The sequence below is a fragment of the Canis lupus genome, chromosome 36, assembly GCF_048164855.1.
Source record: "Canis lupus baileyi chromosome 36, mCanLup2.hap1, whole genome shotgun sequence".
NCBI lineage: Eukaryota > Metazoa > Chordata > Mammalia > Carnivora > Canidae > Canis > Canis lupus.
This window is the reverse complement of record NC_132873.1, coordinates 24309127-24325865: the sequence shown is the minus strand read 5'-3', so window position 1 is coordinate 24325865 and position 16739 is coordinate 24309127. Positions and strand designations below refer to the sequence as shown.

Here is a 16739-nt window from a genome sequence, read left to right as displayed (position 1 = left end):
TTGATCCACTTCTGAGAACTCACTGCTGAGTGAGTATACGAAAAGAAAAATTCTTCATAGAGAACAGCTCCCTCTCAATTGCATTATGCCAAACGAAAAAGAATTAAATGCATTTTTTGACTTCTTACTTAAAATGAGAGGTAGAGAAGTATCTTAGATCTAGGGAAAACATGAAAACAAATAAAAACTGGGGCCCATCTGTGTGAATGCTTTGCCCTACTGCCTAGCTGCCCTCCCTGGGTTTGATTAATTCCTTTTCTACTGGCTTCTGGAAGCCCAGGCCCATAATAATACTCGAACACAACATAAACCTGGAATTCAAGTTGTTTTTTTTTTTTTTTCTCCCTTCTTCTAATACAGGTGATCAAGGAAAAGCTTCTACAGTCCAAAGTCAAAATGTTTCGGAATCAGAGTCATTTTCGTTGTAGCCCTCCTCTGAGCCTACGTTGTTACTGCACAGGCTAACCATGCTACCCAGATTGGAGAGGGTGGTCCTGCTCAAATTGTCTTTTTTAAAACAAACGAAGTTGACAGCCGTCATTGTACTGGAAGGAGAAAAAGGCATCATGGTAGCCAAAATGAGGGCCAGGCAGTCAGCCACGTCTTTGTTAGGAGCGCAAGCCAGGGCCGGGGTATGACCTGGGCGTAAATGCAGACAAGGCCATGGTTAGTCCAGGAAATCCAAAGGCGGCGTGAGCATTCCACAGTACATCTCGTACGACCTCACACGTGGAGATGTATGTCCAGTTAGAAATCATGCCAGGCAAAGAGGAGTTAACTTCCCACAAGTCATGCTAGGGGTGAGGCTAGAGGGGGTCGGGGAGGGGAGACATTTTATGAAGGGGTCGTGGTGTTGGTTTTTCCATCTACATGACAACAAGCACTATGTTACCCGAAGTTAGGCAGGTTTCTAGTCTTCATCTAATGAACAGAAACACAAGGGGGCAGGGGTGGGACACAATTACACACACACACACACACACACACACACACACACAAAACCAGTAACAGGACAACCACAAAGGTGTTTCCACTTGAGAGCACACGCACACCATGCGCCTCAGGCTGGGGCCAGAGCACTCTCATTCTGAGAACAATGACTTTCCCGAGTAGGTAATTGTGTGTCAGATTAGAAAAGATATTGAAAATCAGATGTCTGTAAAGGCAGTTTTATTGTTATATATAGGTTTATAAAAAGTATATACCAATTAACTAGTTCTAGAAAAATGGAATCATTTGAGCAGATCAGACACAGGAAAGTATTGGTTGTTTGTGGTTTAAAATATACTATCGTTTAAGAGAAATGTAACCAAATTTTTAAAAATAGCAACACCACCAACCAAAGTCCCAAAGCCCAACTGTGACAGGTGTGGGAAAAAGGCTGTAGGGTCATGTCATTCTCCACCATGTAGACTCAAAGGGTCCTATCCAGAAAAGAAAACTATCTCAACACATGAGATAGTTTAGATGAAACTAAACTAAATACATGCTGGAGGATGTAGATAGATTCTTTGATTTAATTACTACCCTTATCTAACCTTTATTCTATGGACCAAAAAAGGGTTAGCCTATCTCCTCTGCTAGAAAGATTCCTACTCCCTCTTACTCATTTATTCAGAAGAACTGGCTCAATAAAATTCGACATTTTGCCAAGTTTTACCAACACTTGACCTAATTTCTGCCCATCTCCCCCCTCCTCCCACCCCAACATTCCTCTCTCTAGTATGAAAACAAGTAAGAAGAGACAGGTATCTTAACATTCCATTCCAGGGAGGTCATCGATGAGTAAAGGATTTATGAGTATAGCGCTGTACAAAACTGCCCCAAATTGTTCCCAGGCCTTTAGAAGGCCGCTGAGCTCTAAGAAGGGGCTCTTCGGGCTAACGTTCCCAAGGTTGCTATTGGCAGGAAAAGCCTCAGATGCAGCAGGCTTACAATGGAGAAAGACAAAACTAATTTATTTTGGCCTCTTTTGGTCATTTGGAAAGAATTGTGCACTTCTGCATGCCAATCCTTATAGGATAGTGATAAGAGGACGAGGGAAAAGGGAGGTGGAACAACCAAGGAGATGGAGTAATAGAGAATTTTCTGTGCCTCTTAGATGAGTCAGGTTGGGGACAGAGCAGGGAACATGCTAGGATAAATGGGGCTGCAAAACAGAAACTAATAGGAATTAGCTAATGATGTCATATGGCTAATGCTTACTTCTGAGAAATAGGCATGGGCTGCTAGTTCCAATACCTGTAATAAGCAGTTAATTGAGTTGCGTTAATTAAAATGCTTTAATTAAATGCCACAATTAATGCCACATTAATAAGTTACATCATTCATAAATATCCAGAAGTTCATCTTTTGCTCTCCACAGTTAATAGGCATTGTACTTCAAAATGGTAGTCTAACATAATTCTTTTTTTTTTTTTAACATAATTCTGGTATTCATGAGCTTTCCAAATTTCTTAGGGACCAGGTAGAAAGCTTCTGTTAAGAGTTAGTTCATTTAGAGTTAGAAAAGGAATGTTACATAGATCAGGAGAAGCTTTCAAGCCTAGAAATTCATTTAAAAAATTGTACTCATGTTCCCTAAATATCCACACTGAGAATATGAGTTTTGATCTGTTCTTTAAAAAAAAGTTTGATCTCAGAATGAACTGAATACAAAAGACCTAGGTTTTTCTTTGAGCCCTTGAGCATGCACTAATGACATGTGTCGTCTCTAACTCTTCAGTGTATGCAGTTAGAATTCTGAATGCCTGCCGCAAGCTTTTCCGTGTGTCTAGAACAGTTTAACCACTACGCTGAGGAGTTAGAGACCAGCTGCTGGCATTACATGCAAAATGGAAGGCACTGGTGGGCTACAGGTGGACTATGTGTTTTACAAAGACAGACAGGACAAATTATCTTTGTTTGAGTTCTCACACACAGAAGCTGCCGAGGGGGAGAGAATTCTTACTGCCTTTTTAATGAGCTCCTATCTTTCTCATTTTCCTCTGGCTTCACAGCATAGGGAAGGTATGCGTAGTAACTGCTTACTTTTCCCACTTACCATTTTCATCTACAGCGAGTACACAGGCTCCTTTGGCCAACAACTCCTCAACTACCACCTTCAAGCCATTACGTGCAGCAACGTGGAGGGGTCTAAAAAAAGACAACACTTGGCGTCAACCGTGATACACATTTGTGTGGGAATGTGTCATTTGGGGTACCTGCATTGCTAAAAGGTAGAAAATACTTAATCTATAAGTAGTACAGGAATAATTTTACTTTTTAAAATAAAAATATTTGTCGACCAGATCTTTCCCAGGTGCTAATGATCCAACTTTCCTTCATGTTCGCCCAGGTTTCTCTGCAGATGTTACAGACACTCTACATCTCAAACAATCTCAGTAACAGTAGATAGGAAGCCAGAAAAAGAACAAAAGCTCCAGCATCTTTTCTAGAAGGTTCTGTGTCTCTTGCTTTCTACTCCAGCATTTAAATCATTGTTTCACACAGTCCATCAATATGATTGGTATTCATATCACCCATATATATTTATCTTAAACCTCCTTGTTATTAGTAAATGCACTAAATGATATTTTGTTGAATTTAGAATACCTTAAAGAATAAATTCAAACCCAGTATATTCATTTCTGCTATATATACCTCCTAAGAAACCTAATGGAAAAAAATCTTAATATTCTTTTCCCCTTAAATACATAGGTAATTTCCTAAAATGGAATATGAATCAGTTTTAAGTCTTTCACACTGAAGACTGCACTGAATTATATTAAAATATAATTAAGACAAACTACTTAGGAATTCTTCAAATGTATTCTGGGAATGTGATTTATAAAACTGTCATTTTTCCAGTAAAAATACATGATGTTAATATATTATGTTACACAATTCTATGAAGGGATAACAAAATAAAGATTCTAACTAAAAAATGTCTCGCTTGGTGAGTATTTGCAGGTATGTGACTATAAATTCTGTGAAGGAGAAGCCACCTCTGCTTTTCACCGTTGTATTCTTCAGTGCTAGCCTGGCACAGAGCACACTCTTAATATTTGTTGAATAAACAACTATGAATCTGAGTCCAAATCATACTTTAGAAGTCACACTTACGTCTGCAGTGCATTATTTTTTGCATTAATAAGGCTCTCATCTTGTATCTTGTCAAGTATTAACAAGGCACATTTTTCATGACCCTAATAAAGAAAAAAATGATAAGAAACACAGGACAGAAACAAAGAAAAGCTCCTGAAAAATTACTTCATTATACTTTAAATTTAAAATGAACGTCATCTGCCTAAAAAACATTTTATAAGGCAATTTTCTGAGTAATTCCTTTTCCTTCTAAAAAGCAAATGGTTAGGGGCACCTGGGTGGCTCAATGGTTGAGCTTCTGACTTTGGCTCAGGGCGTGATCCTGGGGTCCTTGGATCAAGTCCTGCATCAGGCTCCCTGCATGAAGCCTGCTTCTCTCTCTGCCTGTCTCTCTCTCTCTCTGTGTCTCTCACGAATAAATTTATAAAATCCTTAAAAAAAAAAAGCTAATTGTTAAAGAACCTTAGATTCTCAAAGATTCTGGATAAGGTCTATTAGGATTTGATGAACGTAAGCATCTAAAATATTAATATTTCTAGAGTAACTGCAGAATTAATGTTCAGAGAGCTGAAGTAGGTGCTAGCTCAGCAAGGTCAGTGGCAAGCAGAGAGCAGAATTAGGAGTATCCTTCAAACCCATTAACACTACTTTTTAAACATATGTCAAGTCGCATCTCCTTCCGCAAGCCTTCAATGGCCATTTCTGTGATCATCTACCTTTGAAACGTCTATTACATCTGTTACCAGTATCACTTATCATTATGTACAACTGCCTTATATTGTGAAGCGACTCTTTTGGGAAAGCTAGATTTTTTCTTCCTCAAATAGAGGAAGATATCTTTGTATCTTAAAAGAGATGGATGATAATTAAAAAAGAAGAAAAAAACAATCAATGGAAAAGTCAGAGACCCTTTCAGGATTTCAGGCCTATGCCCTGTTAAGGGGTCATGGTTTCCTAAACCCTTGCTACTCATAGTGTGGCCCACAGACCAGCAACATCAGCTTAACCCGGGGGTTAGGAATGTTGAGTCCCAGGCCCCACTTCAGGCCCGCATGTCAACGAGATCCTCTGGTCATTCATTTGCACAATAAAGTTTGAAGAGCTCTGGACTTCTGGTCATGAAAGCACTACACTTTGAAATAAACTTCAGAGAGGGGGCAAGCTGGTGGAGGAGCAGGGTCCCCAAGTCACCTGTCTCCCCCACTCACCTAGATAACCTTCAAACCATCCTGAACACCTAAGCATCCCACCTGAGATTTAAAGAGAGAAGAGCTGGACACTACAGAGAAGGGGTTTCTAACAAGGTAGGAAGGCAGAAAAAAATAAAAAAGGGGGGAAAAAAGGAGGGGACTGGGAAATGGTGGTAGTTACAAAGTTGTAGTGGAGGGAGAATGTAGTCTACCTGAGGGGTCCTAGAAGGTGATTCTCTTGGTTCTGAGTATATTAAGTTCTGTATGTTAGAAGATGTTCAGTCCCAAATTTATATAAACCAGAAATACTTGTAGAGGGCCCCACCATTGACCACCCAAACATAAATGGGATAAATGAGGGGGGAAGAATGGGAATGAGGAATCTCACAGAATGAACCAGCAACGGTATTCCACTTGGTTCTGGGTATATGCTGATCATGTTTTAGAAGGTATTAACTTCCACCATTGTAGAACAAAAGAAAGAATCAGAAACAGGACTCTCTGCCACAGAGTTACAGATTTTGGATTACAATTAGATGTCAGAAAGCCAACTCAGAAGCACAATTATAAAGCTACTGTGACTCTGGAAAAAAGCATAAAGGACTCAAGAGACTTCATGACTGCAGAATTTAGATCAGGCCAAAATTAAAAATCAATTAAATGAGATGCAATCCAAACTGGAGGTCCTAATGACGGGGGTTAATGAGGTAGAAGAAAGAGCAAGTGACATAGAAGACAAGTTAATGGCAAGGAAGGAAGCTGAGGAAAAAAGACAAAAATAATTAAAAGACCACAAGGAAAGATTAAGGGAAATAAATGACAGCCTCAGAAGGAAAAATCTACATATAACTGGGGTTCCAGAGGGCGCCGAGAGGGCCAGAGGGCCAGAAAGCATATTTGAACAAACCATAGCTGAGAACTTCCCTAAGGTGGGGAGGGAAACAGGCATTCAGATCCAGGAGATAGAGAGGTCTCCCCCTAAAATGAATAAAAACCGGTCCACACCTCGACATTTAACAGTGAAACTTGCAAATTCCAAAGATAAAGAGAAGATCCTTAAAGCAGCAAGAGATAAGAAATCCCTAATTCTTATGGGGAGAAGTATTAGGTTAACAGCAGACCTCTCCACAGAGACCAGAGAGGGCTGGCAGGATATATTCAGGGTCCTAAATGAGAAGAACATGCAGCCAAGAATACTCTATCCAGCAAGGCTCTCATTCAGAATAGAAGGAGAGATAAGAGCTTCCAAGATAGGCAGAAACTGAAAGAATATGTGACCTCCAAACCAGCTCTGCAAGAAATATTAAGGGGGACTCTGTAAAAGAAAGAGGACCCAAAAGAAATAAACCACAAAAACAGGGACTGAATAGGTATTACAATGACACTAAATTCCTATCTTACAATAGTTACTCTAAACGTGAATGGGCTAAATGATCCCATCAAAAGGCGCAGGGTTTCAGACTGGATAAAAAAGCAAGACCCATCTATTTGCTGTCTACAAGATACTCATTTTAGACATAAGGACACGTACAGCCTGAAAATAAGGACTTAAGGACCGTTTACCATTCAAATGGTCCTCAAAAGAAAGCTGGGGTAGCCATCCTCATATCAGATAAAGTTTATCCCAAAGACTGTAGTAAGATATGAAGAGGGACACTATATCATACTTAAAGGATCTATCCAACAGGAGGAACTAACAATCATGAATATTTATGTCCCTAATGTGGGAGCTGCCAAGTATATCAATCAATTAATAACCAAAGTAAAGACACAGATAATAATACACTAATACTGGAAGACTTCAACATGGCGCTTTCTGCAAATGACAGATATTCTAAGCACAACATCTCCAAAGAAACAAGAGGTTTAAATGATATACTGGACCAGATGGATTTCACAGATATTTACAGAACTTTACATCTTAATGCAACTGAACACACATTCTTCTTAAGTGCACATGGAACTTTCTCCAGAATAGACCACATACTGGGTCACAAATCAGGTCTCAACCGATACCAAAAGACTGGGATTGTCCCCTGCATATTTTCAGACCATAATGCTTTGAAACTTGAACTCAATCACAAGAGGAAATTTGGAAGAAATTCAAACATGTGGAGGTTAAAGAGCATCCTGCTAAAAGATGAAAGGGTCAACCAGGAAATTAGAGAAGAATTAAAAACATTCATGGAAACTAATGAGAATGAAGATACAACCATTCAAAATCTTTGGGATACAGCAAAAGCAGTCCTAAGAGGGAAATACATCCCAATACAAGCATCCCTCAAAAAAATGGAAAAAACTCAAATACATAAGCTAGCCTCGCATCTGAAGGAACTGGAGAAAGAACAGCAAATAAAACCTACACCAAGCAGAAGAAGAGAGTTAATAAAGACTTGAGCAGCACTCAATGAAATAGAGACCAGAAGAACTGTGGAACAGATCAACAAAACCAGGAGTTGGTTCTTTGAAAGAATTAATAAGATTAGATAAACCATTATCCAGCCTTATTAAAAACAAAAGAGAAAAGACTCAAATTAATAAAATCATGAATGAAAAAGGAGAGATCACAACCAATACCAGGGAAATACAAACGATTTTAAAAACATATTATAAGCAGCTATACGCCAATAAATTAGGCAATCTAGAAGAAATGGACACATTTCTGGAAAACCACAAACTACCAAAACTGGAACAGGAAGAAAGAGAAAACCTGAACAGGCTAATAACCAGGGAGGAAATTGAAGCAGTCATCAAAAACTTCCCAAGACACAAAAGTTCAGGGCCAGATGGCTTCCCAGGGGAATTCTATCAAATGTATTTTTGTTTTTTCTTTTAAAGATTTTATACATTTACTCATGAGAGACACAGAGAGAGAGGCAGAGACACAGGAAGAGGGAAAAGCAGGCTCCATGCAGAGAGCCCGATGTGGGACTTGATCCCAGGTCCTCAGGATCACACCCTGGGCCGAAGGCAGTGCTAAACCGCTGGGCCACCTGGGCTTCCCCCATCAAACTTTTAAAGAAGAAACAATACCTATTCTACTAAAGCTGTTCTGAAAGACAGAAAGGGACAGAATATTTCCAAACTTGTTTTATAAGGCCAGCATCACCTTAATTCCAAAACCAAAGACCCCACCGAAAAGGAGAATTATAGACCAATATCCCTTATGAACACAGATGTAAAAATTTTTTTTCAGATGTAAAAATTCTTAACAAGATACTAGCCAATAGGATCCAATAGTACATTAAGAAGATTATTCACCATGACCAAGTGGGATTTATCCTGGGATGCAAGGCTGGTTCAACACTCGTAAAGCAATCAACGTGATAGATCATATCAACAAGAGAAAAAACAAGAACCATATGACCCTTTCAATAGATGCAGAGAAAGCATTTGACAAAAAAATGTATCCATTCCTGATCAAAACTCTTCAGAGTGTAGGGATAGAGGGAACATTCCTCAGCATCTTAAAAGCCATCTAGGAAAAGCCCACAGCAAATATCATTCTCAATGGGGAAACACTGGGAGCCTTTCCCCTAAGATCAGGAACACAACAGGGATGTCCACTCTTACCATTGCTATTCAACATAGTACTAGAAGTCCTAGCCTCAGCAATCAGGCAACAAAAAGAAATAAAAGGCATTCAAATTGGCAAAGAAGAAGTCAAACTCTCCCTTTTCGCAGATGACATGATACTCTATGTAGAAAACCCAAAAGACTCCACCCCAAGATTGCTAGAACTCATACAGCAATTCGGCAGTGTGGCAAGATACAAAAGCAATGCCCAGAAATCAGTGGCATTTCTATACACTAACAATGAGACTGAAGAAAGAGGAATTAAGGAGTCAATCCCATTTACAATCGCACCCAAAAGCATAAGATACCTAGGAATACACCTAACCAAAGAGGTAAAGGATCTATACTCTAAAAACTATAAAACACTTCTGAAAGAAATTGAAGATACAAAGAGATGGAAAACTATTCCATGCTCATGGATTGGAAGAATTAATATTGTGAAAATGTCAATGCTACCCAGGGCAATTTACACATTTAATGCAATCCCTATCAAAATACCATGGACTTTCTTTTTCTTAAAGATCATTTATTTATTTTTTTATTCAGAGAGAGAGACAGAGAGAGGCAGAGACACAGGCAGAGGGAGAAGCAGGCTCCATGCAGGGAGCCCGATGTGGGACTCGATCCCAGGACTCCAGGATCACACCCTGGGCTGCAGGCGGCGCTAAACCGCTGCACCACCAGGGCTGCCCTACCATGAACTTTCTTCAGAGAGTTGGAACAAATCATCTTAAGATTTCTGTGCAATCAGAAAAGACCCTGAATAGCCAGGAGAATACTGAAAAAGAAAACCAGAGCCGGGGGCATTACAATGCCAGATTTCAGGCTGTACTACAAAGCTGTAATCATCAATACAGTGTGGTACTGGCACAAAAACATACACATAGATCAACGGAGCAGAATAGAGAACCCAGAAATGGGCCCTCAACTCTATGGTCAACTAATATTCGACGAAGCAGGAAAGACTATCCACTGGAAAAAGGACAGTCTCTTCAATAAATGGTGCTGGGAAAATTGGACAGCCACATGTGGAAGTATGAAGCTAGACCATTCTCTTACACCATACACAAAGATAAACTCAAAATGGATGAAAGATCTAAATGTTAGACAAGAATCCAGCAAAATCCTAGAGGAGAACACAGGCAACACTCTTTTTGAACTTGGCCAAAGCAACTTCTTGCAAGATACATCCATGAAGACAAGGGAAACAAAAGTAAAAGTGAACTATTGGGATTTAATCAAGATAAAAAGCTTCTGCACAGCAAAAGAAACAGACAACAAAACTCAAAGACAACCTACAGAATGGGAGAGGATATTTGCAAATGACGTATCAGATAAAGGGCTAGTATCCAAGATCTATAAAGAACTTATTAAACTCAACAGCAAAGAAACAAACAAATCCAATCATGAAATGGGCAAAAGACATGAACAGAAATTTCACCATAGAAGACAAACAGATGGCCAACAGGCACATGAGAAAATGCTCCGCATCACTGGCCATCAGGGAAATACAAATCAAAACCACAATGAGATACCACCTCGCACCACTGAGAATAGTGAAAATTAACAAGGCAGGAAACAACAAATGTTGGAGAAGATGTGGAGAAAGGGGAACCCTCTTGCACTGTTGGTGGGAATGTGAACTGGTGCAGCCACTCTGGAAAACTGTGTGGAGGTTCCTCAAAGAGTTAAAAATAGACCTGCCCTACGACCCAGCAATTGCACTGCTGGGGATTTACCCCAAAGATACAGATACAGTGAAATGCCAGAACACCTGCACCCCGATGTTTATAGCAGCAATGTCCACAATAGCCAAACTGTGGAAGGAGCTTCAGTGTCCATCGAAAGATGATGGATAAAGAAGCTGTGGTCTATGTATACAAGGGAATATTCCTCAGCCATTAGAAATGACAAATACCCACCATTTGCTTCGATGTGGATGGAACTGGAGGGTATGATGCTGAGTGAGGTAAGTCAATCGGAGAAGGACAAACATTATATGGTCTCATTCATTCGGGGAATATAAAAAATAGTGAAATGGATTAAAGGGGAAAGGAGAGAAACTGAGTGGGAAATATCAGAGAGGGAGACAGAACATGAAAGACTCCTAACTCTGGGAAACGAACAAGCGGTAGTGGAAGGGGAGGGCAGGGGAGTGGGGGGGTTGGGGTGACTGGGTGATGGGCAGTGGGGCGGGGGCACTTGATGGGATAAGCACTGGGTGTTATGCTCTATGTTGGCAAATTGAACTCCAATAAAAAAAATGCAAAAAAAAAAAAAAAAGAAATAAACTTCATGAAACTGAACCTTTTTTTGGGGTTTCCATGGGTTTCCCAGAGCATGAAGTGAGAAAATGCAACCAGTGAAAGGAATAGCCAAAGCATCTCATACCACTGGGTACAGACAACATCTTTAATACTGTCACCATATTGAAACAAACTACCACCACTGGTGTCAGCTGGCATTACACTATAACATGGAGTTTTCATTCTGATGCACTGCTGGTGGAGTGTAAACAATTGTGATCTTATCAGAGGCCCATTTAGGATTAAATATATTCATAGCCTTAGACTCATTGAGGAATTTATCTTAAAGGAATGAGTAAAGAATTCTTTAAAAAAAAATCTCTACAATTAGCATCATCTGTTTCCAAGATCTATAAAGAACTTATTAAACTCAACACCAAAGAAACAAACAATCCAATCATGAAATGGGCAAAAGACATGAACAGAAATCTCACAGAGGAAGACATAGACATGGCCAACATGCATATGAGAAAATGCTCTGCATCACTTGCCATCAGGGAAATACAAATCAAAACTACAATGAGATACCACCTCACACCAGTGAGAATGGGGAAAATTAACAAGGCAGGAAACAACAAATGTTGGAGAGGATGCGGAGAAAAGGGAACCCTCTTACACTGTTGGTGGGAATGTGAACTGGTGCAGCCACTCTGGAAAACTGTGTGGAGGTTCCTCAAACAGTTAAAAATATACCTGCCCTACGACCCAGCAATTGCACTGTTGGGGATTTACCCCAAAGATACAAATGCAATGAAACGCCGGGACACCTGCACCCCGATGTTTCTAGCAGCAATGGCCACTATAGCCAAACTGTGGAAGGAGCCTCGGTGTCCAACGAAAGATGAATGGATAAAGAAGATGTGGTTTATGTATACAATGGAATATTACTCAGCTATTAGAAATGACAAATACCCACCATTTGCTTCAACGTGGATGGAACTGGAGGGTATTATGCTGAGTGAAGTAAGTCAGTCGGAGAAGGACAAACATTATATGTTCTCATTCATTTGGGGAATATAAATAATAGTGAAAGGGAAAATAAGGGAAGGGAGAAGAAATGTGTGGGAAATATCAGAAAGGGAGACAGAACGTAAAGACTGCTAACTCTGGGAAACGAACTAGGGGTGGTAGAAGGGGAGGAGGGCGGGGGGTGGGAGTGAATGGGTGACGGGCACTGGGTATTATTCTGTACGTTAGTAAACTGAACACCAATAAAAAAAATAAAATAAAATAAAATAAAATAAAATAAAATTACATCCATAATCGTAAAAAAAAAAAAATTAGCATCATCTATAGTAGTATATATTTGAAAACAAGCAAATGTCTAACAGTTGGGGATGGACTGAATAAAGGATGGCACTTTTAAAAAAGATTTTACTTATGTATTCATGAGACACACAGAGAGAGGCAGAGACACAGGCAGGGGGAGAAGCAGGCTCCCTGTGGAGAGCTTGATGAGGGACTCAATCCCAGGGCCCCAGGATCATGACCTGAGTTAAAGGCAGACGCTCAACCACCAAGCTACCCAAGCAACCCAGGATGGCACATTCTTAGGGTAGAAATCCATACATCTTCTAAAATACTATACAGTTTGATATCTAAAACAAAGATAATCATGGGGCACCTGGGTGGCTCAGCTGGTTAAGTGTACAACTCTTGATTTCAGCTCAGGTCATAATCTCAATGGCCGTGGGACAGAGCCCCACATCAGCCTCTGTGCTCAGCAGGGAGTCAGCTTGCAGATTCTCTCCCTCTGACCCTCCGCCCCCCTTGTTATCTCTCCCTGTCTGTCTAAAATAAATAAATAAATACATCTTTAAAAAAAAAAGATATCCATAAGATATGATTCAGTAACAAAAGTGGGCTTTAGAACATTGTGATCTCACTTTTGTAAAATTATATATTTATTTATACATCATTTATCTTTTACACGAGCAGGAATCTTGAGCTACATGTGAACATAATTCTATTAAAAAAAAAAACAAAACCGATCCCTGGGTGGCTCAGTGGTTTAGTGCCTGCCTTTGGCCCAGGGTGTGATCCTGGAGTCCCGGGATCGAGTCCCACGTCGGGCTCCCTGCATGGAGCATGCTTCTCCCCCACCTGTGTCTCTACCTCTCTCTCTCTCTTTGTCTCCCATGAAAAAATAAATAAAATCTTTAAAAAAAAAAAACAACCAAACAAACAAAAACAAAAACAAAAGACCTCAAACACATTCCTTTCATTGAACTATGCACCAGAAAAAAAGTTAGAGGGTAGAAATGTACATGAATGCATTTATTTGCCTCAAAGGTGAGTATTTTTTGGCTGTGTTATTACCGTATTCAAATGGAACAAAATGAAAACAAGTACACCTTTTAGAAGCCACATAACTAAGGTCCTAACCTTGTTTAAAACTAAGATGATATGAGACTACAACCCATGGAAACAGATACAGTGGCAGTATGAAGACAGACCACATAAGAATACAGTGGCAAATGCCATGAAAGGCATATCCTCATCAACCCCTATGTGGGTCTGCCCTTTGTGTCTTCCCCTTCCATTTGGCTTATAGTTGACAATACCCTGGGAAAATGTACATCTCAATTAAGAGCCACGGAACACACTTCTGAAACAGCATTTAAGTGGTATTAGTCTTATTAGAACGCTAAGTAACATTATTTCAAATTCATGTACATACTTTGCTACTAGCCAAATGTAAGGGTGTGTTCAAGTCTTTATCCTTTACAGTCAGATCAGCCTGGGCACTGTTCACCAAAATATCTAAAGAAAAAGCCAAAAGAGAGTTATTTAGACTACATGGTAATTGCAATGACACATTCAAATTAGTATGGCCACATCATCATATTTAATGCTTTTAAAGAAAAAAGGAAAAATTTATTGCCATATTGTTCTATCGAAATCAAAGGTCTATAGACATTAATTTTAATTGACTTTATTGTTTTGTTATTTCCAGGTAAAATAATTCTGTTGCTACATTTGGTCTCTATTTGTTGAGAGTTTTCACTGCAGAAAGATCAGTTCACTTTGACAACGTCCACTAATAATCAAATAACAGGGGACTGAAGACAATTAGCAAGTAGAATCAAGGAGCTTAAATAAAATGTTGGCCTTTTTTACATGCATATACCAAGAGAATAACCGATTTCTCTGTTTTATGTTACTCCAGTTTGGGTTGGGCATGAATGCGAAGCCCACCAGTCAAGCACATACCCACAGCGCCTGCCTGCCCGTTCTCAGCAGCCATCATCAGTGCTGTTTTCCCTGAATTGTCCGCTGCATTCACTTCAGCATTGTGTCTCAGAAGAAGCTGCAGGCATTCCACGTGATCAGCAAATGCTGCTGCATGAAGTGGTGTCCTAATGATTTAAAACAAATAGGATTTCAGCTTCCTTTAAATTTAACACACTCTCTTTCTGTATATGCCTGAAGAAATATGTGCTCAGTGTCATCTTAGGGATTTAAAACTTCTCAGTTTGCAGAGATAACAATTAGGCCTACTCTAAAGTCCATTCAGAGTGGACTTTGAACAGTCACCTATGTGAATGGCATTCCCTAACTTTGGAGGGTGTAAGTGGTGGTCCTGATAATAAAATTAGCGTCCTTACTGACCCTTTGATGTTCAGTTCCAGTGACTTCTTTCTTATCTTTGATAAAGATACTTCCAGGGATCCCTGGGTGGCTCAGCGGTTTGGCGCCTGCCTTTGGCCCAGGGCGTGATCCTGGAGACCCAGGATCGAATCCCACATCGGGCTCCCGGTGCATGGAGCCTGCTTCTCCCTCTGCCTGTGTCTCTGCCTCTTTCTCTCTCTCTCTCTCTCTGACTATCATAAAAAAAAAAAAAAAAAAAATTAAAGATACTTCCAGAATTGGGGCACCTGGCTGGCTCAGTCAGTAGAGCACATGATTCTTGATCTCAGGGTCATGAGTTTGAGTCCCACAAGTAAGTATCTTCTTAAAGAAGATACTTTCAAAACTAAGTTTGACATTTGTAGATAATTGGCTATTGAAATAATAAAAAAAGCCCCCATTATCTAATATGGATAGTTGATTTCTCTAGGAGCACAATTTGGTATTATTTATCAAAATAAAAAATTCAATCTAAAAACTGATCTCCTAGACATACTTGGTCACGTGAACAGATGTATACTAGACTGTTCACTGCACCACTCTTTGAAATAGCAAAAATGTTGGAAAAAACCTAAACGTTATTCAATAGAAGGCAGGCTGATTAAACGAGTATACCTATTCAATGAAGTAATATGCACCTTTAAAAAGAGTACGGTAAATCTATATATGCTGGCATGAAAAGTTCTCCAAGATACACTAAAAGCAGAGTATTGTAATAGAATTCTCCCATTTGCATAAAAAGAACATAAGCATATATTTTCATCTATGTTGGTAGCTATGTATAGAAAATATTTGGGAGAATATAAAAATCTGAAAAGAACAGTTTAAGGTGGCTTTCTCAACGGAACAGGCTGGTGCTTTTGGGCTAAGAGAGTAATTTCTCCTAATTATATATTTATAATATATATAATACCTAATTATACATTTAATTCTTAAAAGAACTAAGGTGCTTTATAGGGGCACCTGGCTGGCTCAGGAGGTAGAGCATGTGACTCTTAATCTCAGGGTTGTGAGTTGGAGTCCGACTCTGGGTGTGGAGATTATATAAATAAAAATCTTTTTTAAAAAATTAAAGAAAAAAACCCCAATGCTTTTATATTATTTATATTACTTTTTCAATTAAAAAATAAATGTTTGGCTACTTATACAACCACAAAGCAGAGACTAAGATTGATCAAGACAAGAGGCATGCCATCTTGGGATCACTTACCTGCCTTTGTCATCTCTGCAATTGACAATACTGGAATCTATGGCCCCAAGTAGCAATGATGCACAATTCTCATGATCATTTATTCTAAAATGAAAATAGATTTTACCTTTAAAAATTTTCCATTAAAAATTTATATATCCCTTCCTACTCCATCTTCCTATCTACTGTATATTTAGCAATCTGATACATTCGAAAATGTCTGATGCAAATATCTGTGGTTTATGTTCTGTTCAAATGATTAAAGAAGACAATTTAGGTCATACAAATAAAGTTTATTTAACACTTCATGAGGAAGGCAGTTTTCACCCTCAAGAGTTTGGAGAATTGCTTGCTTTATGAAGTGCTAAATAAAATTTATATCACCTAAATTGTCTTCTTTAATCATTTTAACAGTGTTGGTGATGAGGGTAGCATTTGAAGGTGACTACTCATAGGCTGGAGGAGGAGGCACAGAGGCAGGACACCTGCAGAACCCTCAGAGTTCACTATTCCCCTTGTTACCAAGGGCTGAGGGTGAATCACTCTTGGGTTTGAGGTCTGCTCCCTTGTGTGCAATTCTCCAAGCCAAACAAACTTTATCCAAAACTTTTTAAGGAAAAGTGTTTATTAAAGTTCCCAGAAAGGTTTTGTGATCCAAGAATGGCTCTGCGATAGCTATATTGGAAGTCTACAGTAGGTGGCAGCCACTAAAAGACTAACTAACAGGGGCCTTGACAGCATAAACCCCTGGGAGGCTTGGGG

At 39.4% G+C, this 16739-nt stretch overlaps 1 protein-coding gene across 17 annotated transcripts in view; it reads right to left on the bottom strand.

Moving 5' to 3' along the window:
- Nucleotides 1-16739, bottom strand: part of ANKRD44 (ankyrin repeat domain 44) — a 361909-nt gene that overhangs the window by 50147 nt on the left and 295023 nt on the right. For 12 of the 17 annotated variants that reach the window (XR_012025054.1, XR_012025055.1, XR_012025050.1 and 9 more), the window contains exons 23-27: nt 15999-16082; nt 14372-14517; nt 13839-13921; nt 4105-4187; nt 3044-3135 (exon numbers count right to left, since the gene is read on the bottom strand). Coding sequence is in view for 11 of the 17 variants with exons in the window: in XM_072813230.1 (XP_072669331.1) it covers nt 3044-3135; nt 4105-4187; nt 13839-13921; nt 14372-14517; nt 15999-16082 (488 nt within the window). In the remaining 6 variants the exon portion in view is untranslated. Of the gene's footprint in view, nt 1-254; nt 640-774; nt 807-2205; nt 2242-3043; nt 3136-4104; nt 4188-13838; nt 13922-14371; nt 14518-15998; nt 16083-16739 lie in introns of those variants that run through there. The other 5 variants (XR_012025051.1, XR_012025056.1, XM_072813236.1 and 2 more) reach the window with 3 other exon arrangements.